This window comes from Ylistrum balloti, unplaced genomic scaffold, assembly GCF_031769215.1.
Source record: "Ylistrum balloti isolate Yb309-2 unplaced genomic scaffold, AGI_CSIRO_Ybal_v1 Utg370558, whole genome shotgun sequence".
NCBI lineage: Eukaryota > Metazoa > Mollusca > Bivalvia > Pectinida > Pectinidae > Ylistrum > Ylistrum balloti.
The window spans coordinates 782,282-806,718 of record NW_026782351.1 but is presented as its reverse complement, the minus strand read 5'-3'; the positions used below and the strand labels follow the sequence as shown (position 1 = coordinate 806,718).

Genomic DNA, 24,437 nt, shown 5'->3' with positions numbered 1-24,437 from the left:
TATAAACATACTTTAATAGATTCATGTTTGCTTTAGACGACAGTTCATAGATTCCACTTCAATCCATTTCGATTTCAAAGTCTGAAAAATAGTAAGTTTGTGTTGACATTTCTTTTGAGAAAATTTGGGATGTAGATACTGGCATATCGTGTGAATAGATATCAAACCCTGCGACAATCGTGAACTGCCTTAGCTGGGATCATTTATTGACTTTTTTCAAATGTTTGAAAACACGATAGAAACTTAGTTGGCTGTTTGTCTTTGTCCAGAAATATTGACCGGAATGTTTACTCATGATCAACAATCAACTAAAATATCAGGTTTTGTTAAATGAAGAAAACGATTTTGGCTTTTGATGAACGCGAGGTGTTAAACCGACCCGTTATATACGTGTGCCAAGGTTAGATTTATCTTGTAACGTCTTTTTTTTAAACTTAATCGGTTAGCTGGTTGGTTAACAGGTCTAACTGCCATTTTAACCTATGTTAGAAGTGTTCAGAAGAGGCGAAGGGTGCCCATTATCCCTGCCTTTGGCGAAGCATGGCTCTGTACGTCCGGTACGTTGCCAGCATTGGGCCAGCTCTCTGGAACGGACACGGCAAACTCCGGGGTCTCTCAGGTACTGTCCAAGACAGACCCCGTCGGTCTGTTGCTATCGCTTCCGTGCTCTTTTCTTAATGCCATCACTGACAGATTATCGACGATGGATCACTGTCAAATATGATCGAGTTCGTGAAGGAAACAAGTGATTTTTACCTCAAGTACGAAAATTACTGAGTTGAAACAATACAGCAGAAAGGAAAGGGGATACTCTGACGGGAATAGGTAAAAAGTGTGTTCGATACGTCCAGGTAATCAACACTTCTCTTTAACAGAAACATGCAAAATAAAAATCAGACAGACTTCTCTCACCAAACAAATCAGACACAGCCATCATTCCCTGTTCGTATGTCCATCTTACACAGCTCGGATCAGAAAGACTTCACATACATGTATTACATCATAAATGTATATGTAACAATAACCCAACTACATCCAATGTTCCAAGTGAGCTTATATTATTCAAGGTGTTTGTCAATCGTCCAGCGAGTTTCTTTTACGAACTTCTCAACCGAGAGACCCAGAGTATCAAATTTGACTGTTGGTTTTCCTGGGGGGAAAACCCAACAAAGCTTCCGAATAGAAACTACCCTCACCTTTGATCAAAATACAAATTTTTGTTAGCACTCAAACGAGTTCTTATTAACCAGAATGCCTGAAATCAAGACATTAAAACAACTTCACTTGAAAAAAATGGTTATATTTTAGCTAAATAAATTCAGGGATGTATATAACAGTGTCATACGTCCCTGATAAAATTGGCTGCGACAAAAATGTAGGACAGAAAACTAACTAAACACAGCTGATAAAACACAGAATACAAAACTGTTCCACACAACATGGAAAGCTTCAAAGCGAAATGAATCCTTTGTAGTTTCTTGGTATTGTCACGGTGGTTGTTTTCCTTGGGTTGTTTTATAGATAGGAAAAATTGAAAAATCTCTAGAAGTATCCCACAAGATCATGGGGGACCTAAACAGTGATGGATTAGAAAATATCAAATATCAATGACAACTTAGTCGTGTTTAAATATACTACAAAATGAATTACGTTATCCATTTTAGGATATTAACATCATCCTTGGGCCCCGTCACTGACTCCGTTATAGATCAATAATTATACAAGATGGTCTGGTTGGCCCGTTATCCATTCTGTTTTTAAAGTGATTAGTTGATGGGGCTAGTACAATGTTTTCTCGGAAGATTTAATTCAACATTCCTTACAAAAGAAAGAAATAAAGAATATGAACGATTTCTTAAACCTATATCTATATTACGTGTCGTCTGTTGTAGGTACATTTTCATAGTGGTCTATTCTGCCACACTCTTGGAAGAGATTGTCTCTTAGCCTCGCCTCAAAATTCAGGTAATATTGGTTGTCCTACGTTGAACTCGTTCCAACATTTTGACATAATATATCGTCATACGCATACTACAAATGAACAACAAAAATGGTTTATTCAACGAGGAAAAAGACGCATCGGAAGTTTTCAAACTGCCGCGTGAATTAGAAAAAAAAATCTTATGCATTTCAGCAAAACTTGTCCAAAGCAAAAAATAGTCATAAAGTGATAGTTTCCAATACATTGGAATATTCTTGTGTTTCACCGATCCGTAGTTGACGATTATCAATTTCATCACGCTCTAGTCGAACGCGCCCAAGTACCTGTCAAATCCGGGAACTTGTATGCGTGCGCATCGTTAATACCATACCTTTCAATGCAACGTGTGCGAACAGCGAATCGATTGGTGACTGTCGCTCTCGGAGCTTGTGTGAAGTCGGCAGCTCGCAGTGTGCTGGTCAACCGTCCAATAACTTGTTTACTGAAGAGGCACATCTACACATCAAGACTGACCATGTCGTACAAGACTGAAGAGCGAGGATGTCCTTACACCACGGATTATCGCATGTTCATCAGTAAGTTGATAGGACTTCGTAAGAATGTATTGAATTTCATTATTTCAGCAAAGTAGAAACAAATGACCAGCTCATTTCTCGTTCTTTTTGTTTTCAAGCTGTAGAAGTTTACAGCTCAGAGCACCTTACTATAGCATCGGTCGAGTGAGATAGGGTTCAGATAGAGAGGGTCTAGTAGAGGGCCGGGTGCTTCTCATTACTTATTCCCGATATAGATGTGAAGCCGTTGACCACTTTTAGGGCAGAAGCTGTATGAGGTTAATGAGATGCTTCCTTAAGAACCACGTTTGTTGTCTTTAGTACCAAGGAGGAAGTCCGAAAGGGATTAGGGTTGAAGACTTTGGGAAGACTGGTCTAGCTATAGTACAAAGATTGTGGTGTTCTCCATTGAAAAGTACTCGAGCACTCCTATTATTTTCGATTCTTGCTGTACAAAACGGCCGATTCGTCCACTCATGATTCAAGATATATATGGGATGTTAGCACTTTTCTACCTCTAATAAGAAAAGCTCTCAAACAAGGAAGTGATCTTAATTCAAGCAGACTACGCAGCCAACCTTATTGCACACAACAACTGTCAAAATAAATAGTGGCTACTGACGAGTTTACATCTTTCATTTTTTATTATTCTTAAATAATAGAGAAAATCTTCCTTTAAAGAAAATTATTGCATCAAAAGTGGATTTGGCATCGTTTACAAAATAAATGAAAACCAAAACATTGGTCCCCATTTTCCCCCATAGAAATGCATGCTGATCCATGATCTTGGGGACTATCAATACAGAAAAAAACCAGAATTTATTTATCTTGTGTACTTCTACAATAATGACTTAGTTGTTAGTCTCTTGTGGATTTTGTGCAGAAGAGGTTTGAGTATCATTGTATAGGATGACACCACAACAACATCGTAAATATTTGATGTTGTAATGGGATGTTCGAGCATAGGTTCAGACTTTGGATACCAATCAACCATTAAACAGATGGGATTTGAGCAACTGCCAGAAACGTAACATCAACTGCATTTGGCTTGAAATAGCTAGTAATGTTCATGACATAGCTGTCATGTTATTTGGGTAATTCATAGATTTCAATAGTAAATGCTGTGATTACTAGGGCTGCAACAATTAAATGAAACTTCATAATTATGGAGTGCATAATGTTATTTGGGGATTCATCGATTTCAATAGTAAATGTTATCAAAATTTGTCTTTGTATAATTTCTATTTAGTATTTCTTTCTGGACATGACTGCACAGTTGACCACATCTTTGCTGAAGAATTGAAAGTGATACATTTTTTAAAGTTTGATAAAATTGATTGAATATTGATGTACTCATGTAGAATATCAGGATACAGGTAAACAAAACTAATAAATAGAAAAGAACAACAAAAAATACCAACATGTCAACATGAATATAATCCAAATTCAAATTTAATGAAACTATGGCAAATTATGTCCGAAATAACAATTTAGTCAACAGAGACTCCTGAAAAAGTTTAAGAGAATAAGATCAGTTGTTGGGGATGAGTAAGCGTTGTCTTCATCGATGATACCTGCTGTGTAAATTTTGGTCAATCAAAGCAGGTAATGTCAAGTTCTGGATGAGAACAAGGTATATGACAACAAGCAAACTAATGAGCATCACACAAATTCATATTGCACAAAGAAATAGAATATTTCATCAATGAGATCACAATATCAGTATGATATACATGAAAGTATCACAAAATGATATGAAACAATACATTTTTGCAGCCATAAAGATTGCACAACAATAATATGAGTGTTTAGATTAAAATGAATGCAAACTTTGTGTCCGAGCACAGGTTAGGTGAGTCCAGAAGTTGAGAGTACAGGTTGCCGTACTAGCCTTGGGATTTCCCCTTGGCTAAAGGTTATGGTGTTTGACTAGAGTATGAAACATCCCTAGTGGGTACATGAGGTTTTTCATTATGCCTTCCTACTACAGAATCTGAACTTAAACTAAAGTTGGAATGTCTGGTGCTCTACCCACCAAGCCATTCAGCATTGAGGCCCTCTGGCCCTAAATGGAATTATTACATCACATTCATGCATGAACATGAAACAATGATATACTGTATGTTTGGTAATATTCACAGGGGTGTGATTTCACTATATTTGCAGTCACTCATTAAAGACAGCACAAACGAAAAGAATACCCTGTAAATATTTTTTACGATGAATCAGAATCTCAGAAAACACCTATATAGTTGTATACATGGATACCAATGACAAGACATACACAAAATTGTACATTTGTGAACTTGCCCATACCAGACTACTGCAAGATATTAACAATGCAAATTTTTTTAAATATGTGTTGTAATTGCAAATAGATTTAGAAGAAAATGGTCAATTGGATGAGTAATGTATGACTCACATCAACACAATTTCCTGGAAAAAAAGATATACGGTAGTCAGTGCCATCCAGGTTTCTAGAAATGCTATTCACTATGTAAACTCCTTGTATGAGTAATCAAACTTATCAGCTTGAAAACTCTCTGGTTGCTTAGAGATATAATCATGTAGGTAGTTTCACTTTCACAATATATTATCAAATATGCAATTTTATTGTCAGATTTGCCATTTTTCTGTTTTGTACATCCATGTCTGTGTATCAGTCCTTCACCTACCTGTTCATATGTGCATTCCTGATAACCTTATGTACGAGATGTTTCATGACATGGACAAATTTAGTTCACATCTCACAACAAAGTATCACCCCACCCAGGTCTAAACCTGATTAGATTTTAGATATCTTTTGTCTAGGTTAAATGTCATCATTGAAACAAAATGCTAGTGTATAAAATATATCATGAACCACTGGACAAATTTAATTCATACTCACAACATTGTATACTCCACCAAGGTCATCTTACTAGATTTTAGTGGTCATCAGTCAGTGTAAAAGTTCGAAGGCCACCCTTCAGCACTCTTGAAATGAAAAGCTTGCAAAAATGATGTTTCATGACCACATCAATAGATTCACCCCTCTATAGATTTAGATCGTAAGGAAAAAAAAAAAGAATATTTGGTCTGGGGTGTTTATGAAAGTCAAAAGAGTATAGGGGCTGGGACATTTATACAAGTTTCTGTTGATACTCGAGGGGTTATACTTACTTTCTACCTCTGCACCCCTGGAACACATCATTATAAAATTGATGGTTTGTGTGCAAAACTTCATGGATAAGATAAAATAAAAGTTTGATACTTAGATGTACATCAAAGGAATTTAAAGGTTGCATAACAGTATATTGTACTGGCTTTGAAGTTGGATGTGGCTCCTTCGTAATCTTCTAAGGAGCATATCAGTCTATTATTGGTCAGGTTTTTATACACTTCCCACCCTATCTCCAGCTACTTCTCTTTAACTACTAAAATGATTTCAATGATGCTTGCAAGCTCTAATCCTTGTAGGTTGTAACTGTGTGTAATTCATATCAGGTTGAGTTGCCTCCCCTTTTTGGAAAGTTATGCAACTTCGGAAATGCAATGATGTACCAGTTACTCCTATACTTTATATATATATATTTGAGGTTTACAAAGGACTCTTTTCTTTAACATTTTCTTAAACCACTGCATTGGCCAATCAATCATGACTTTCAAAATTACATATATATTCTTATGTTATTGGATGATAACATGAAAAGTGGCCAATGAAAATGCTTGTCTCATATAAGATTAAATTATATCTATATAAACAGACCAACTCAACAAATTATTATTTGTTAATTATTAATTTCAATTTTAAAGCTTTTCATGAGCTTGTCCATTATTGAACATTTGTACAAACCTGTGCAGATTTGACATCAATGTCTTATTTGAATAGAATAATTATCCCATATCACCAAAATTAAATACCATTTTATGATTAGCAGAGGGTACTGGAATGAGTTGCCCCAGATGACCGTTCTTTCTTTAGAAATCCAATCTAGACCAATCAAATTATTTCATTTGTGCCTTCAACTTTGCCATAAAATCTTCCAGTGATGCAGAGAGGGACAGTGAGTATGACCCCTTGAATGTGGAGGATATGCAAATCCCTGAGAAAAAAAGAAATTCCACTTTCTACAAAAAGTTGCAGAGTTTGTTGGGACCAATCCCAAACGGGGCTAGGGCTAGGTTCCTAAATCTATTGACCAGTTTCATCCTCTTATAGATCTTCAGGACAGGAAATTAGAATTTTAAATATTCAAAAATATTTAGGACCTTAGACTTTTTAAGTTTTGAAAGAAATGGAGCCAAAAACTTTTCGACAATAAATGCACCAATAGTGGATACCTCATGTTACCAAGATGAACGGTGGTTTTATGACACCGACAATGGATCCTACATAATGTACTTACTGCATGCTTGTAGCAATGCTGTTACTAGTAACTATGTGGTCTTTCTTTTGTAGAGGGCCCTGATGATAATGTGGTTTCTCCATTCCATGATATACCTCTGTATCCTGATCCTGACAATGATAAATCCATCTGTAACATGATTGTGGAGATTCCTCGCTGGTCCAATGCCAAAATGGAGGTGAGTTTATTTTGATAAAACTGTAATGACAGTTTGGAAATGTCCTGCTTTCATCATCCACTAAAAGTTAATTTACGCGATGTAAATGACTGCCAGTCATGCTTTATATTGCCAACATCATAGGTGCATTACAATTTCATCAAAAAATCTCCAAAGTTTCTGCATGTCTTCTACAACATGTCAATATGTAATGAAAAATTATCATAACAGTGGTTTAAGTCTGAAGCCTTCTTTATTGGAAAGCAATTCCAAAGAGATCAGTGTGATGTTCACTTGAGTATCCTATCAACCAAGGTTACAAAATTTGATTCACACTTCAAAACTGGTCACCAGTCACCTTAGTTGAGCTTTCAAATTTTGCACATAAAGCTGTTTCTTTGACTGTGTTGGATGATGGTTGACCAGGAGAATACTTCCATAAAAATCTCAGGCTTTATTTAGAGTTGGTGTGTTTCTAAAAAAGAAGCTCCAACAACCAAATTAAGAGTAATCCAAAGTGTGAGAGTAGTGACACAGTGAGCTTGATTTGTTTCAATCGTGGAATGGACAGTGCTTTTCTCATACAAATGGATTATAATTTTACAAAGGCATGTATCTGAAGATGTTTACATTGCAGACACTGCCATTGCATGCGATACTAAAGTACAATACTTGGCTAACATTATACTTACCAGGAATCCAGCAGAATACATACAAGTTCATGTTTTCATTATTAGTGCTGTGTGTAAAGCATCATGGGATTGGAATGCTAAATATAGTTACCTAATTTGCATGTCAGTCTGACAAGTTTGATCAGATAAAATTTTCCTGCATTAATTATATAATAAGGTATTTTCTGGAATTGAATATGGTCAACAAGGGATAAAGACAATGTTTGAATTTGTACTTTGTTCAATTCCAGTCAGAAAATGGGCACCACCTTTAAGATTTCAATGATCAAAGTTCAGATGAATTGCGATTTAATAACAATTACATTTTGAAGTAGCTCTAATATTATGAAATTGTCAATATTTTACATAATTTTACTGTTATATAATGAAAATGTTTCATAACCTTCTCATTTCATCACCAATTTTCTTCTCTGCTGTATATAAAATCTTCTAAAGCTGACTGTTCTTAGACTTAAACAGTTGTATTTTATTTAAATTTTCATCTACTATTTCTTTATGATCAGCTTTTATTTTTCTTTGAACAACAGTGGAATGCCACTTGAAGCTGACAACTTTGATTATAAGTAACTTTGTAGTTTGGTTGAAACCACCATTGATAGAGTTTGTCAGTAGTTAATTCCTCAATCAATATAATTCTTACCTAGTAGCAGCTTGACAGAAAAGGGACTCTGCATTTCATTAATCAATTTTAGGTACAATGCTGCTGGCTGTTCATTGCATGAATCAGTTTTAAGTACAAAGCAGCTGGCTGTTCATATTGACAGCCATCTTTGCCTACATCATCAGACACAATACACAGGATAAAAAGACATGTGTTGGTTCTGCAGACATACTAAACATTTTACTTCAAAAGTTCCAAGGAAAAGTTTTATTGAGTAAATTATTATTTTGAACCTTGATATAATGGATTTTGTTTGGAAATATCATTTAACTTTTAGTGTCCAAGTTTTCTCTTCATAGGCTCTTAAATTGCTGAAGTGTTTCTAGTGGGGTAATATTTGGAGGTTCCCAAGCCAAACAAGTTTGATAACTGCTTTTTAATAATTTACAAACACATAAATAAGATAAAGGATTATCTGTTTATAATTCATTTGCAAGCTTATAGTAAATATTTCACCTACGATCTTGATAAGTTGCCTTCCATTGTCTGATATATCAATGAGTTTTGGTCACCATAATGGTTACCACATAATAACACTCTGATGTAGCTAATTTGTGGATCAAATAGAAAAAATCGTTGAAAATTGGCTCAGTAGCCAATATACCGGTGCTGTTTATAATCCGGAAAATGTGGTAATATGTAAATGAAAAACAGATTAAGCATAAAATACTAAAGAGAGAAAATTAACACAGTCATATTTAGAATGCACATGTGACATATGCGGGTTAACTTGGCACCAGATGTAGTACAGATCATTTTTATCTATAGGTCTCAGCTATATGTCTGTTCATGAAAAATTGATTGATCAATACAAACACCTATCTTTCACAAGAAAAACATTGACATGATAAGTGGGATTCCTATCCTATGCAGTGTAACCTGCTTAATATCATGGTTCATTTGTCCAGGGAAAATGTGATAATAAGAAGAACGTATAATTAACAGTTGACACATTTTTTCGAGACATGTAAACCCGAAGTTAATTCTTTGATGTGCCGAACTGACATGTTTCTAACAGAAATTGTTTAAAGATTTGTTTTTCCCATAAGAACAATGATTTTCCTTAACTTTGAAATATCTAAACTACTATCACAAATTGTCGTGAATGATCATGACATAATTCGTCATATTCAGTTTACACGTCCGATATGTACGTGACACTACCATGTCATCAGCTGATGCTTTACTGTATGATTTATTCATTCATTACTGTATAGGCTTCATAATGTTGCATCAGTTGATCCATTCACAGTTCAATAAAATGTGTTCTGAAATTCTCAACTTGAGCCAACAAAAATAGCCAACAAAGTGTGAAATGTTCACCTTTGAAATGCCGCATTTCATTGGTTGTTGAATTAGTGGTTATTTTTAGTGGCCAATCAGATGTCCGGAAACATTAAATATTTACATATTTTGACAGGTAGGATTTCCAATTTTTATTCCATATGATACATCTGGGGGAAATGATTATGATATCGCAAAGACATAAGTGTCCCAATGAAACAATTATGCCTAATCCAGAGTTCATTTTGCGAAATCTGAAGTTCATTTTGGTTATTTAAGCTTTGTATCAGACATGTGTTATCATAAATTTGAGATGGTGACATTCATAATGATGACATTGACATGCCATGTTTTGGTGTCCCCTGGGTCAATGTAAAAAGAAACAAAACAAACACAAGTTATCGTAAATTACAATTCATGGTTGATTTTTTTCTGAAATGTCTTTTGCAAAATAACCTTTTTGTTTTGAAATTGATCCCAGTATTTATTAAAGACTTATTTCAAGAAGATAGGGCAGCACGTCAGGCACATTGGAAAACTTGGCGGCATGACGCCCACTCCATCATTGGCAGGATCGTGACAAGTTCAAATGACAAAGATATACATCTGATCTTATTACGCGTTATAGCAGTATAAGATGCAATTTTTTATTTATCTTTCCTTAGATCTTCAAAAAATGTTCCAATGACTTTTTCCATGTAAAGACTGAGAGAGCAATATTCATGGATTATTAAAGAAAGATTTTGGCAGAATTTTGATAAGTTATTTGGTTTAGATATTGATACAGGTGTTAAGTTCTGTTTCCGGACTTTCCTGATAGGTCAACCTGAAATTACATGTTAGTCACTCCTGGCAATTATAATGGCTAATTTGCCAACAGACACAAGCTTTCCAAACATCCATTAGTTTGGTATTCATGTCCAGGCTTGAATACAGGCCCACAAAGTACAAACCTCTTACCTTTGATAAGTTGTCTGTAGTGTCAATATTTATCTAGCAATAATATAGTGCTGGAAATCAATACACAACAATAAATGAATCATTTACTTCAGGTAACTTCAAATAAATATATTTGTTTATGCTTTTACCTCAAAATCAAATTGAGAGGCCAATGGTAAATCTACCTGGTATTGTCATATACATTACTAATAGTACCTTTTGACTGATTTAATTTAAAGGTTGTGGAGGTGACTAAGTATACATATGTATCGTGTTGCATAATGCTGTGTTAAAAGTTTCTCTTTGTGTGTATGAATTTTTGTTGTTGTACCAAACTATTTAATATTGAAAGTATTTCAATACTTTTATGGAATGCATGTATTTGTTAACATATTCAGGTTTTTATCAATCATACCCAATAACAGAATAGGACTTCTGGAGTCGTACTGAGATATTTAGATCGAGTCACAATGCAGGTACTTCTGTCAGCATTAATTGATAAATAAACCTTGCTTTTTAAGCCCTTCTAGGAAGATCAAGTATTCTCCTTTGGCTTATTATAAATCTAAACGATGATAGTTACCTTACTGATATCATTGGACTCTTCTAACGAAGTTTTGCAAAGATAATTCTAGGATTTGGATTATTTTATGCATATTCCTGAATGTTACTTATACACAGCTTTTTATCTCTGACAACAGTTCTGAACTACTTTCCCCTAAATTTTGAATTGTTTTCTTTCACTGCCAGATAAAGCAAAGTATATGTGGCAGGTGTATTCCGACAATGGCAACCCCAGTTGAAGGATAGATAAACAGTAAAGTTATACAAAAAGTTCTGTTTTCTCCCACACTTGTATTCTAACAATGTTACCTCCATTTCTTTACTGTTGATATTTTTCAAATTTGCCTAAAATGCTGCAGTAAAATGAATTGGATAAAAATGTACAGCAAGGAATGAGGTGTTTTTGTTAGCTCAGATGGTAATTCTGTGCTGAAACTTAAATTATTTATTACCTGAACAAGGAACATCTGATATTGAATATAAATGACTTCATGGATATTGGCTCCAGTTTTCTTATTGCAATGTTTATATGAAGTCCACATTTCTAGACATTGGTAACATTGGTGTTTAAATCTACAGCAGGTGGACTGAGGTTTTAAGTAAACCTTAGGGCCAAGTTGTTTGAATCTCTTATTGAACTAACGACACCATTATATGTAATGAGTTGTTTACTTGATTGATCCATCTTTGATCTCGAATGAGAAATGAGTGATCGAAAGGGATTATAAAATAAGATAATCAGAGAGGATTTGAAAATATTAACTAAATCAATGTTTTCTTTTGAATATTCACAGATCTGCAAAGAAGATCCAATGAATCCTATTAAACAGGATGTGAAGAAAGGTAAACCAAGATTTGTAAAGAATGTCTTCCCTCACCATGGTTACATCTGGAACTATGGTGCCATCCCTCAGGTAGGTTGTTTAAATATAGGAAAACCAGTCATCAATATACCATAGAAATACTGCCAATAGATTTGGTTGATGTCAAGTCTAACATATCTATTTTATGAACTTTTGATTTTTTTTTCATTTTAAAGATACATTTTAAAACAAAAATCTTGAAAATATAGTTGATAGAGAAAGTTATGGTGTATTTCATGATTTTCCAAAACACCTTCTCAAAAAAACGTACACCATAACTTGAGACTTTTCGTAAAACCATAAAGAAAATCACCACTTTGACTTTGACTGCATGTGTGTAGATTTTTGGCCTATCATCATTAGATGGTTGGCTATTGAAATTACTCTTCAATTGTGTACTGACGGTTACTGTTGTGCCTATTTCTTGAAAAGTACTACATGGATCTTTGTCAGGTTTGATATGTAGGTGCCCATTCATTTCATTTAAAGCACGTTAGATTTTGGGACAGATCAGAAAAATAATGGCTGACAGATGGCCATCTTGGATTTTGACAAAAATGACTGACAGGCACCATCTTGGATTTTGACAGTGAAAGTAGGACAGGTCAGAAAAACAAAATGACTGACAGGCACCATCTTGGATTTGGCGGTTAAAGATTATTTTTGCTCTTTTATAAAGAGTAGTTATCAAATTTCATATAATTAAGGGCAAAGAAAAAAAGGAAAAGATCCAACTTTAATAGAACAATTAAATGATTGTGGTGGTAAGATCCCTTAGAGATTTCTTGTGGTACATATCACATACATTTAGAAAATGTATGTAACATTGAATGACTACACTTACCACCTTTATCTAACAGGTTGTTTGTAGTTTACCTGTCTGAACAGGTTCATTGTTCTTGTTTTATGTTGCAGAGCATGTAAGTCTGCCTGCCCTATGTAACACTAACTTATGAGTTATCATTAAAATCGTTTTATATTTCCTCAAAATTATGTGACAAGGGGTATATATATGTTTTTGCAGACTTATGAAGACCCAAACGATGAGAACCCTGATACTGGGTGTAAAGGAGATTCTGACCCTCTGGATGTTTGCGAGATTGGATATAAGGTATTTAACTGGATTTCACACAATTACATCCTTACCAAGGCAAAATGGTGTTTGTTTTATTGAATGGCCTTGACCTTCTTTCAGAATCACTGGGTCAAAGATGATTTAATCTTTAAACAGATTGTTTTGAATAACCAAGAGGCTCAATATCATCATAAATGTTCATTGGTTTCCCGGGATGAACGGATATCTAGATTGTTCAAATAAATGACATTGACCTATTTTCAGTGTCAGAGAGGTTAGATTGTGTAATTGAGATGCCCAGAAATATATTTTGCATGTGGCAAGCAGAGAAGAGACTGCACTCAGTACATTTGCACGTAAAAACTCTTCTATCTAAATCTTCTCTTCATAGGCCACAGAACAGGTGAGCAATAAAGACCCTTTGAACCTTGTGTACTTAGTGGTTGGTAAATGCTTGTCTGTGGAAAAGGAGATAAGCTTGATGTATTTTTACCCAGTTTAAACAAACTGTTTCAAGTATGTAAAACCTCAGACAAATGATAGGAACAAAGTTGAATCGTATTATCATTTATCTAATATCTGATAGAGGTAACTTATATGGCAATATTTACAGGTGCATCCAAGGGGAACAGTGATACAGGTGAAAATCCTTGGGACGGTTGCTATGATTGATGAAGGTAATTTCTTAAAAATCTATGTTTCAGTAGTAGCTCTTACTGATGAATGTTGATCTCAGAACAGGCAAATTCCTTGTGTGGGGATAGATTATGTGAATGCTGTACTGATAGATTGGAAATTATTCTATGTGGCCAGCAGTTTGTAACTATCAATCATTTAGCTGCCAAAGAAACCTTAGGGATCTGCTGTTTAGTCCCCTCTCCTCCATTTCCAACCAGCATCATCACAATTTAAAACCACCAATAAGTATATAACAGACTCCATCTGAAGATATCGTACTAATTGTGCAGGTTAAAAATTATCCCCATATGGTTAGGGGGTGTTCTTTCCATAATTAGTATAATTCTGAAACATTACACACATGTCAACATGTCATTGTTTCAGAGAGATTTACATATTTACCCCATATGATATCAAGTTATACACAGGGTTTTCCATAATTTTGTTAGTAGTAGGCTGTATAGTGAAAGTAGGAGGCTGGCCTGCCGTGTACGTGTATGGAACATTATTACGGAACTGGATTGGTGTAGGCGGCCAAATGATCAAAGTAGCCGGTCAAATTGGCCGGCGACCGGTTCTAATGGAAAACCCTGTATACATCTAATATTAAAGTGGCATGGCCATCAGTCAAAAGTTGAAGGGTGGAAGGTCATGCACCTGTGACTACGTGACCATGTTAATTAAAGGACAGTAGACCAACTGAACACAAACAGCAAATTTCAATCAACATTTGTTGCGCTTTAGTATAGAGAAGAGAATAATGGGAAATGCTATTTGTACAGGGACAGAAGGGTTTCATTGAAGTTGCAACTGGGGTTATCAAATTTACAATTTTGGTAAAACACCTTATGACTCTTCCTTCCATGAAGAGTATTTGATTCTACCATATTTTGGTATTGAGAAGAGGATTTTGAAAATTTCAGTCAATTTGACCTGTTTTGGCCCTGTCCCTGAGGCTCCTGGGGCTTGGGATCATATGTTTAACAACTTTGGTTTACTTTTGGCTATGGAAGGTTTCGGCCAAGTTTCACTGAAATCGGTACGGGGGTTTCCAGAAGTCAAAAATTTGAAAAGTTTATGGACACTGATAACACTGGACAAAAGGGTATCACAATAGGTCACCTGGAAACTTTGTCTCTGGTGACCAACTTGACGTTACATGCATGCAGTTTATCCTGAACTCAAGTGTACAGTGTAACTGAGTCATTTTTATACAAAGCCACACAAGCTTTTAAATAGCTGTGATTGATCTTCACATTATTATCTAAACAAAAATACAAGACATCTATTGAATTTGAAAGGTATTAACCTGGTTAATTCCTCTGTGTATAATGCCATATACCACAGCTAAGGTATAAAAAGTTGTTTCAGTCTTTGAACAGGTCACTACTGACCTAATAGCCAAATTAGGGACTGGATATGGGGCACCTGCAGGGTTTAAAAAAAGATGATGCACTTTGAATTTTATGAAGGTGACATAGAATTTGTTAAAGTAAATTTCCCCAGACTTGTTTTATAACTGATATTATGGAAGTAAGTGGTCACAATAGAAAGGTGGTTTATAGTAGATATTGCTGTTATTTCAATTTAAAGGTGAAACCGATTGGAAGATACTAGCCATAGATGTAAATGATCCACTGGCTGAGAAATTAAATGGTAAGTACATACAGACTTATTCTGCCATTCACTCTATTTTATATGTTACTTCTGAATGGAAATTTCACCAAGTACACAGATACAAATACTGGGCTATGTCAAACATTTTCCCAACATCCTCTTGTTGGCAAATGTTAATGTAGTTTAGCAGTTAAACATAATTTTTATGAATGACAGCAACAAGTAATAAAAGTCCATGGTTTTCCGTTTCATCACAATCCAGAAATAGTTACTACCGATGAAGGAAAGGTGTGAACGTTTCAAGTACTGTATTACTGAACAAAGTATTGATAGTATTGTACTGAAGTACTTCACCAATCGAATTCCTTAAATTTATGCAACAAGCTCTCTGATTGGCAGAGCCAAGTCTAGATCGATTGTGGGTGGAGCCAGGTGAAAAAATACTGTGTAGACATCGGCATTTTACAAACACTCGACTGTCGCGAGAGGTTAATTGGAAGAGTCCAAGTCACAGGTGGCTTCAGATCAGACCTAATTGGGTTGTCCCATTTGTTTCGTTCTACACCCAATGATACCTTGCTTTCATCGATGGTACAACGAGAAAACGAAAGTTACTCAGTACTAAACTAATTTACGTACAAAATATATATCAACAGGTTAGATCACTGGGACCGGAGAATTCATAACATCTTAACAGTGAATATAGTCATATAGTCATTCTGTACTAGTTTTATTTATTTATTTATTTTTTTGAAAGGGGGGGGGGGGGTGGCTCAAAATATTTCGGTTTAAGCCCAAGCTCTATTAATGTAACAAAGAATTACGATTTACCTGGGACCTCCTGATATATGCCGATAATTCATACTGCATTAAAAAGTAAAGGAATTCTGTGGTCCCATATATTTTTTATTTTATTTTTTATCTTTCCATCGAAAATTATACATATCCGCAACATGTGAAAAAACTTTGAAGTTGGTTGGGCGGAATATCTAGAGCATTTACTACTGCAAGTTCCAGAAATTCTGACACAAGTCAGGTATTTGCCCGAAGCCTCTGTCTCATGACATTGAATACATATTCAGTTACGTTGTATCCCGGGGAATAAGGCGGCTGAAAAACCAGGGACACGCCATATTCTTTCAGCATATTTCTTAAAATGCGCTCTCCCTGTCTATGGTGATGGAATCCACAATTATCCATCACAACCACATCGCCTTGTACAAAAACAGGATTCCCCATATCATTCGTATCGGACATAATTTCGTCGAAGAAAATTTTGCGTACTGTTGCCGTCGTCGGACATTTTTCCAGCGATTACTTAGTAATTGTTATGTAACTGATAGTGTACATTAACTCCGCCTACCGGAACAAATTGGGTGTCAGATCAACTATTCAGGTTGTCTAAACTCCGCCCCCGACCAATCACAGAGGTCATTGTATACTTGACTTGATTATTAGAATACTTCAATACAATAGTATTAATACTTTGTTCAATACTATAGTAAGTGTGTCGTTCACACCTTCCCTTCATCGGTAGTAATGCAATGGGGTCTTTCCTTGATCCTCTCTCACAGTTGTCTTTAAGGTTTTTTGCAATTATGTTACTATGAATCTGGTCAGTGTTACCTAAATCTCTCACTCTCCAAAGGTGTCAATTTATCCATTCTTACGACACCCCTTCCCAAACTAATGAAAGGCAGAGTTTCCAGCTTTCCTTATTTCATCAGATTATTTTGATATTATCCAGATCAGGACCTGCTAAAATCTTTGAAATACTGAAATTATTATATTTTTGTAATATTTGATAAAAAATTGACAATCATAAAATCAGTTAAAAATTTTAACCGTACCATTATCAAATGATTCCTCATTTCTTATATCAATCTCCCTCAAATTTCATAAGAAGGTTCCCCTTGATCCTTAGTTGTGCTCTTCTGATTTCTGACTAATTAGTGGCGGACAAAAGCTTACAGGTAGCCATCTTTGATTTTGACAATGAAATATTGTTATCACTATTTCTTGAGAAGTACTGGATGGATCTTTCTCAGATTTTATATGTATTGGTCTCTAGTGGTGCCTGTTTGAATTTGATACTATGAGAGAAACAAAATTGTCCTCATCTTTGATCTGATAATTAAAGATTATTATTGCTCTTTTTTGAGAGGAATTTTCAGCTTTCATATAATGAAGAGGAAAAAAAGGATAAAGAAGAGAAAGGAAGCAAAGATTCAACAAATAAAGATCAACTCAGGGCAGTGCTAAGATCCTACATGGATTTTATATTTCATGAGTACAGCTCAGAACAAGGCCAATAACTCTGAAAAGCTCCAAACTTTTATAGGTGGCAGGGCAATTGTGTCGCTCAAACATATCTAATTGATGAACTTTTTACACACCCTTTCATCCTTGACTAGGAATGGTTAGGACCAGATATTTGGCGCTTTAAGTCTCTGTAATGGAGAAAATACCAAATGCTGAGAGAGATTTTATATTTATTTTGTAGATGTTGATGACATAGAAAGAGAAATGCCTGGATTTTTGAAGGTGAGTTCCTGTTGCAGGTTGATATAAACTTCACATCTATTTTGAGTTGTTTTGTTTCAGTTTTAGTTTTGGACAGATTAAGTCAACGAATTAAGGTTAAGGCAGACAGTTTTAGGCAACTGTTGTTTTATTGTGAGGTATAGGCGTTGAATTAGAGGATTTACCATCCTCCCTAATTAAAATATTTTTAATTAATGTCTTAATTAACCTGTAGTTGTACAAGAACACATTTGAAAACAGGATATATACCAGGGAAAAGCTTGAGACTAGGCCATTTTCAGCAGTATATAATAAATGTAAAAATAGAAAGGCTCTTTCATTTACAATTTAAATGAATTTGGGGCAAAATACAGAGATGATTTTCAGTTTTGCTCCCTCCAGGATTATACCTTTACAAAATACATATATGAACAGCAGCTCCAATATTAGAAGGGCACATTTGTCCATTTTACCAATTGAGGTTGTAATATTTGTCTTGGAGATAACATATTTGATAATTAAAATACATTTTCAAAATAATTTCTTTAAGAAATTTTTTTTCCTTAATCAATTCCGATGGGTAAATCTTGTATCCGTTGTGCTCTTGTAAATAAACACCACTTCATAATAGCTAATACTTTCTATTTAAAGGCTACAGTTGAATGGTTGAGGATTTACAAGAAGCCTGATGGGAAGCCTGATAATAATTTTGCTTTTAATGGTGAAGCAAAAAATAAGGTAAGATGTAATGCTAACAAAATTTCGATCTGAATTTATGATATTGATGAAGGGACTCTGGCTGGCAAATGATGTTTTGAAAAGTGTGCCAAGTACTACATGTTGCTGGTTGCACCCACAAAATTTGCTTAACACCTATGTCTGTATCATGGTCTGTATCTGTTATTCAAATAGCAACCATCTGCTTTAGAGCACTTTCAATTCTGAAAGCCTGTATGATTGTATAGACATCAAGATCTACATAAGAATTTTTTTGAGGGTCAAGAAAACTGAAAGGGTCGGCAGAGACCAGGTGAATCTTTGTAGGTAATGGCAAAAATTCCTTAATTGCACTGTAATTGATGAATTTTTGATGAAAAAATTATGTATTTTGCTTTGATTCAATGTAAATACTTATCAACTTCATTCTTTGACAAAGTTTGGTCAAACTTTATAGGAAGGTCAGTATGAGTATACTTGGGGTATCATAGTGTTTCAGGGCCCTAAGGTCAAGGCCAAGGTCACCCTTGCCTCAGATGATTCAATTTAAACACTTAACAACTTCTTTCTTTCATTGAATTTGGTCAAACTTTACACAACAATTAATTATGAGTATACTTTGGTCTTTGTTGTGTTTCAGGGTCCAAGGTTTTGGTGATTTGGGCATTGATATATTACATACACATGTTCTTGTTAAAATTGAAATCAATTTAACCTTTTTTTTTTTTTTTTTTTAATTTGACTGACAGCCAGGTTGATATCAAACTAGTCTGAGCTGTGTTATATGTTAGGCTAGGTTTTGCTAGTCTAACGATATATCCTAGAACCTTCGGTAATAACACAATAAGTAGAAAAACATCATCGTTTCTTGAAATGAGTCCATTTTGCATCGGCCAAGGTATCACTTTCTTTTACTGCACCTGGTAACTCATATTTGAAATATAAACTTAAAGATTTGTTTCGCTCTTTAAGAAAATCGATTTGGCTTAAAATGACATTGGCCTGAAATTTTTGGTTGAAAGAAGTCCCACAAAATGTGAACCTTTGACTGCAAAAGGCCTGAATTCTGCTGTAGGTTTTGGAAGAAAATCGTTGTTTGAACTCTCAAATGATATTAATGATTTATGAAGTTGCTGAAGTATTAATGTAGATGTGATTCATGTATTTCCTCTTCAGGAATATGCCTTGAAGGTGGTAGAGGATTGTAATGAACAATGGAAGAAACTCATTGCCAAGATTGTGGATTGTGGGAGCATCGAATGGTATGACAGCCACAACTTCGCTCTACTTTCATGTCAGATCAAGTGAAACTTTTCTATATGTGTGGTTTTAAACCCCACCTTTTTATGCAAACAGAAAATCTTTTAATGGTCAAGCTTTATTGACATGGTGTAAAAATCTCTCCCTAGACTGCTGTTGTCTGATCTCTAATGGTCAAGCTTTCTGGACATGGTGTAAAAATCTCTCCCCAGATTGCTGTTACCTGATCTGTAATTGTCCAGCTTTATCAACATGGTGTAAAAATCTCTCCCTAGACTGCTGTTGTCTGATCTGTAATGGTCAAGCTTTATGGACATGGTGTAAAAATCTCTCCCTAGACTGCTGTTGTCTGATCTCTAATGGTCAAGCTTTCTGGACATGGTGTAAAAATCTCTCCCCAGATTGCTGTTACCTGATCTGTAATGGTCCAGCTTTATCAACATGGTGTAAAAATCTCTCCCTAGACTGCTGTTACCTGATCTGTAATGGTCAAGCTTTATGGACATGGTGTAAAAATCTCTCCCTAGACTGCTGTTACCTGATCTATAATGGTTAAGCTTTATCAACATGGTGTAAAAATCTCTCCCTAGACTGCTGTTGTCTGATCTCTAATGGTCAAGCTTTATGGACATGGTGTAAAATCTCCTCCCAGATTGCTGTTACCTGATCTGTAATGGTCCAGCTTTATTGTCATGGTGTAAAATCTCCCCCTAGACTGCTTTTGTCTGATCTGTAATGGTCAAGCTGTATCAACATGGTGTAAAAATCTCTCCCTAGACTGCTGTTGTCTGATCTGTAATGGTCAAGCTTTATGGACATGGTGTAAAAATCTCTCCCTAGACTGCTATTGTCTGATCTGTAATGGTCAAGCTTTATGGACATGGTGTAAAATCTCCCCCTAGACTGCTGTTACCTGATCAATAATGGTCAAGCTTTATTGACATGGTGTAAAAATCTCTCCCTAGACTGCTGTTACCTGATCTGTAATGGTCAAGCTTTATGGACATGGTGTAAAAATCTCTCCCTAGACTGCTGTTACCTGATCTATAATGGTTAAGCTTTATCAACATGGTGTAAAAATCTCTCCCTAGACTGCTGTTGTCTGATCTCTAATGGTCAAGCTTTATGGACATGGTGTAAAATCTCCTCCCAGATTGCTGTTACCTGATCTGTAATGGTCCAGCTTTATTGTCATGGTGTAAAATCTCCCCCTAGACTGCTTTTGTCTGATCTGTAATGGTCAAGCTGTATCAACATGGTGTAAAAATCTCTCCCTAGACTGCTGTTGTCTGATCTGTAATGGTCAAGCTTTATGGACATGGTGTAAAAATCTCTCCCTAGACTGCTATTGTCTGATCTGTAATGGTCAAGCTTTATGGACATGGTGTAAAATCTCCCCCTAGACTGCTGTTACCTGATCTATAATGGTTAAGCTTTATGGACATGGTGTAAAAATCTCCCCCTAGACTGCTGTTACCTGATCTATAATGGTTAAGCTTTATGGACATGGTGTAAAAATCTCCCCCTAGACTGCTGTAATCTGATATTTTGAATTGTATTTTTCAAAAAGGAATAAATCTGCATTTACATGAAAAGTTACATTTTTCTAAAACAGCTCTTGGTTAGCCCACTATAATTAGACGGTAGGTTATTCAAATTACTCTGCATCAATGGTATCTCGTCAATTTGTGTGAATGTCTGTAGCACAAAACTGGTTTACAAAACCTTCGGCAGATATTTTTTATATTCATACCATAGCATCCTAATACCATGTTTTACACCTGATTAAATTTCGGTGTTCAGTGGTCAAGGTTAAGTATGAAGGTACAATGGTCTCTATGTGACCCACTGCTTACTTAGTTTTTATTCTTTTATCATTGTATTTGTTAATAATTTATTCAATTTTTGACATACTTGTGTAATACTTTTCAGTATGAACACCACTGTGGGAGGGAGCCCATATCAAATCAGCAGTGAGGAAGCCAATAAATGCAAAGAAAAGGTATGTATTGTGTTACTTCTATTCTCTTTTGCTACTCTGTTAAACTATGTTTCATATTAAGTTTGTGGTAAAGAAGTTGGGGGGGGGAGGATTAGATAACTACAATATTTCTTGCGGTATTGTATATTTATTTATGTATACATATGTATGTTTTGATGGTGAAAAAATCAAATTAATTCCTCAATTTTGCAGTATCCGGAGCTAGGAGAGGCTGAAAAACTAGACCCTGAATGTAAGTCAACTGTTCTACTGATATGTGTTTATCCTGTAGAATAATAATAATGTGAGAAAATACTGTAAACTTTATCAATCAGAAACCTATTGTTAAATCCAAATGCTTTTACAGCATTTTGTGTATTTCTCAAAGATTCAGTTAACTGTTTGGGTATTTTCTTTCACACAAAAACATCATGTAAGAAAATCTTGATGTTTAGATTTCAGATTTGTTGTGTAACTATTTCTTACATCTGTCTACTGAAATCATTACCAAAATGAAAGTCCAACTCCTTTGGACTTATTTGTTCATATTGTAAATTGTGATAGTAGTCTTGCTGAATGCTGAAGAAATGAGAAATTAAAAGCTTGGGAACGTTTCATGCAAAGTATTGATTACCATTTTTTTTTTTTTAATTTTCAGTGAACAAGTGGTACTACGTATAATTCCTGTGACCAATAGACCAATCAATTAATCAACACAAATTAAGTGCTCATAGCAACATTGACTAACATATCTTTTATAATATACGCCGAAGTGCGCTATCTCTATGTCAGTGCTGTGCTGATCTCATATGGATTTTATATAGTCCTCTACAATGTATCACGTATACACACTGGGTTCTAGGACCATGTCACTGCCTCAAGGATTTACCAGTATGGAATGCCAGAAGAATCACACCTTTTAAATCATCTACATTACATGGGAACTCAAGTGTTTCCTGTTATTACTCTAAATTTGGAGAATGATTCAATATGAGGTTATAGCAATTTCCATTGAAATCTTTAGACAGATTTGTCTCAATTGATTATAGAAGAAGTAACTTCATCATTTTTTGCTTTTATTTGCTAAATTATTATTTTATGAGTTTGAAGTGAAGTTATGTCCCTTTGACCAATATTTGTATGCTATGACATGCTTAAGTTGCCAAAGATTTTTTTTGCGAGCATGCTTACTTGGTATGTGTTAAATTTCAAGGTCATTACAATTTTTTGTCATTATATGTAATTAAGAAATTCCATAAAATATTGATTGTTATGATTATGTATAGAAAATTATTGTTTACTGGTATTATGTGCTTTTTCATAAAAAAACATTACATATGTTATTGTATAACTGTCAACAGTTTATCAAAGCAATCCTATTAAAGAACAATGCAGATTTGCATAGGTTTCTGTGGTATTAATTGTCCTAGTGACCACCAAAGGTTATGCTGTATTCATAGCCAGAAATCAGCATTTTACCATTCCATAGCCTGGAATTGTCAATAAATGTACTTTTCACATATCTGTTGTTAATTGTTTGCGGATTTTTTGAGTATAATTGCTTTTCTGATACCTCATTTTTCTGTATTTACATCTCTATATCCAAGCTCAGAAAAATGACCAAAAAGATGATTTTTTGTGTAGTTCATTTAAATTTGTGGGCCAACCAGGGACTGCCACTTCTGCAAACTAGCATTTTGATCTAATGACTTCGACTTTCCGTTTCATGACTCTTTATATAAATTCGGTACACATCAAGCTTTGTTCATCAGACAGTTGTTTTAAAGGAAGTCTTTAGGGTGGTGGCCAGCAGTTATTCCCAGACAGATGTACAGGCAGTGCTGTTACTTTCGACATCTGTGGATATGATGTTGCCATTATGACAAACAGAATTCTGGAATCCTTCCTACATAATTTTCCTATGATTTGTTGTTAATAAGCATCAACACTTATCCCATTTGTGTTTCCATTTTCTGGTGTCAAAACACTGGTTGCTATTGTTGTAAATAGAATGTCAGACTTAAAGATATTTTGTTTAAAAATTTAAAGCAAAATTACCTAAAATCAAATGAAAAGTCGTAGCTATTTGGTTATGTCATTATCAAGCAAATAAGGAAAGGCCTTATCAAGTTCAAGTCAACGGCTTAAAATCAAGAGGTCACATTTTGGCCATCAGTCCACATTGTCTGGTCCGCAGTCCATCCGCAGTCCACTTGGTTGGACCATCAGTCAACATTGTCTGGTCCGCAGTCCATCTGTCTAGCATAGGTCTGCTTTGTTGGGCCATCAGTCCACATTGTCTGGCCAGCAGTCCATCTGTCTAGCATAGGTCCACTTTGTTGGACCATCAGTCCACATTGTCTGGTCAGCAGTCCATCTGTCTAGCATAGGTCCACTTTGTTGGACCATCAGTCCACTTTGTCGGATCTTCAGTCCATCTGTCTAGCATAGGTCCACTTTGTTGGACCATCAGTCCACATTGTCTGGTCCGCAGTCCATCTGTCTTTCATAGGTCCACTTTGTTGGACCATCAGTCCACATT

General features: G+C 35.2%; 1 protein-coding gene across 1 annotated transcript; it reads left to right on the top strand.

Annotated features, from left to right (window-relative positions):
* The first annotated feature begins 540 nt into the window (after positions 1-540).
* Positions 541-23,415, top strand: LOC132556313 (uncharacterized). The gene is made up of 13 exons (XM_060220696.1): positions 541-619; positions 2,218-2,517; positions 6,938-7,062; positions 11,976-12,095; positions 13,069-13,155; positions 13,733-13,796; positions 15,391-15,453; positions 17,918-17,958; positions 18,589-18,675; positions 19,831-19,916; positions 21,847-21,916; positions 22,109-22,148; positions 22,554-23,415. The coding sequence occupies exons 1-13, from the start codon at positions 541-543 to the stop codon at positions 22,574-22,576; spliced, it is 1,185 nt and encodes a 394-aa protein (XP_060076679.1). The 3' UTR covers positions 22,577-23,415.
* Positions 23,416-24,437: the final 1,022 nt, after the last annotated feature.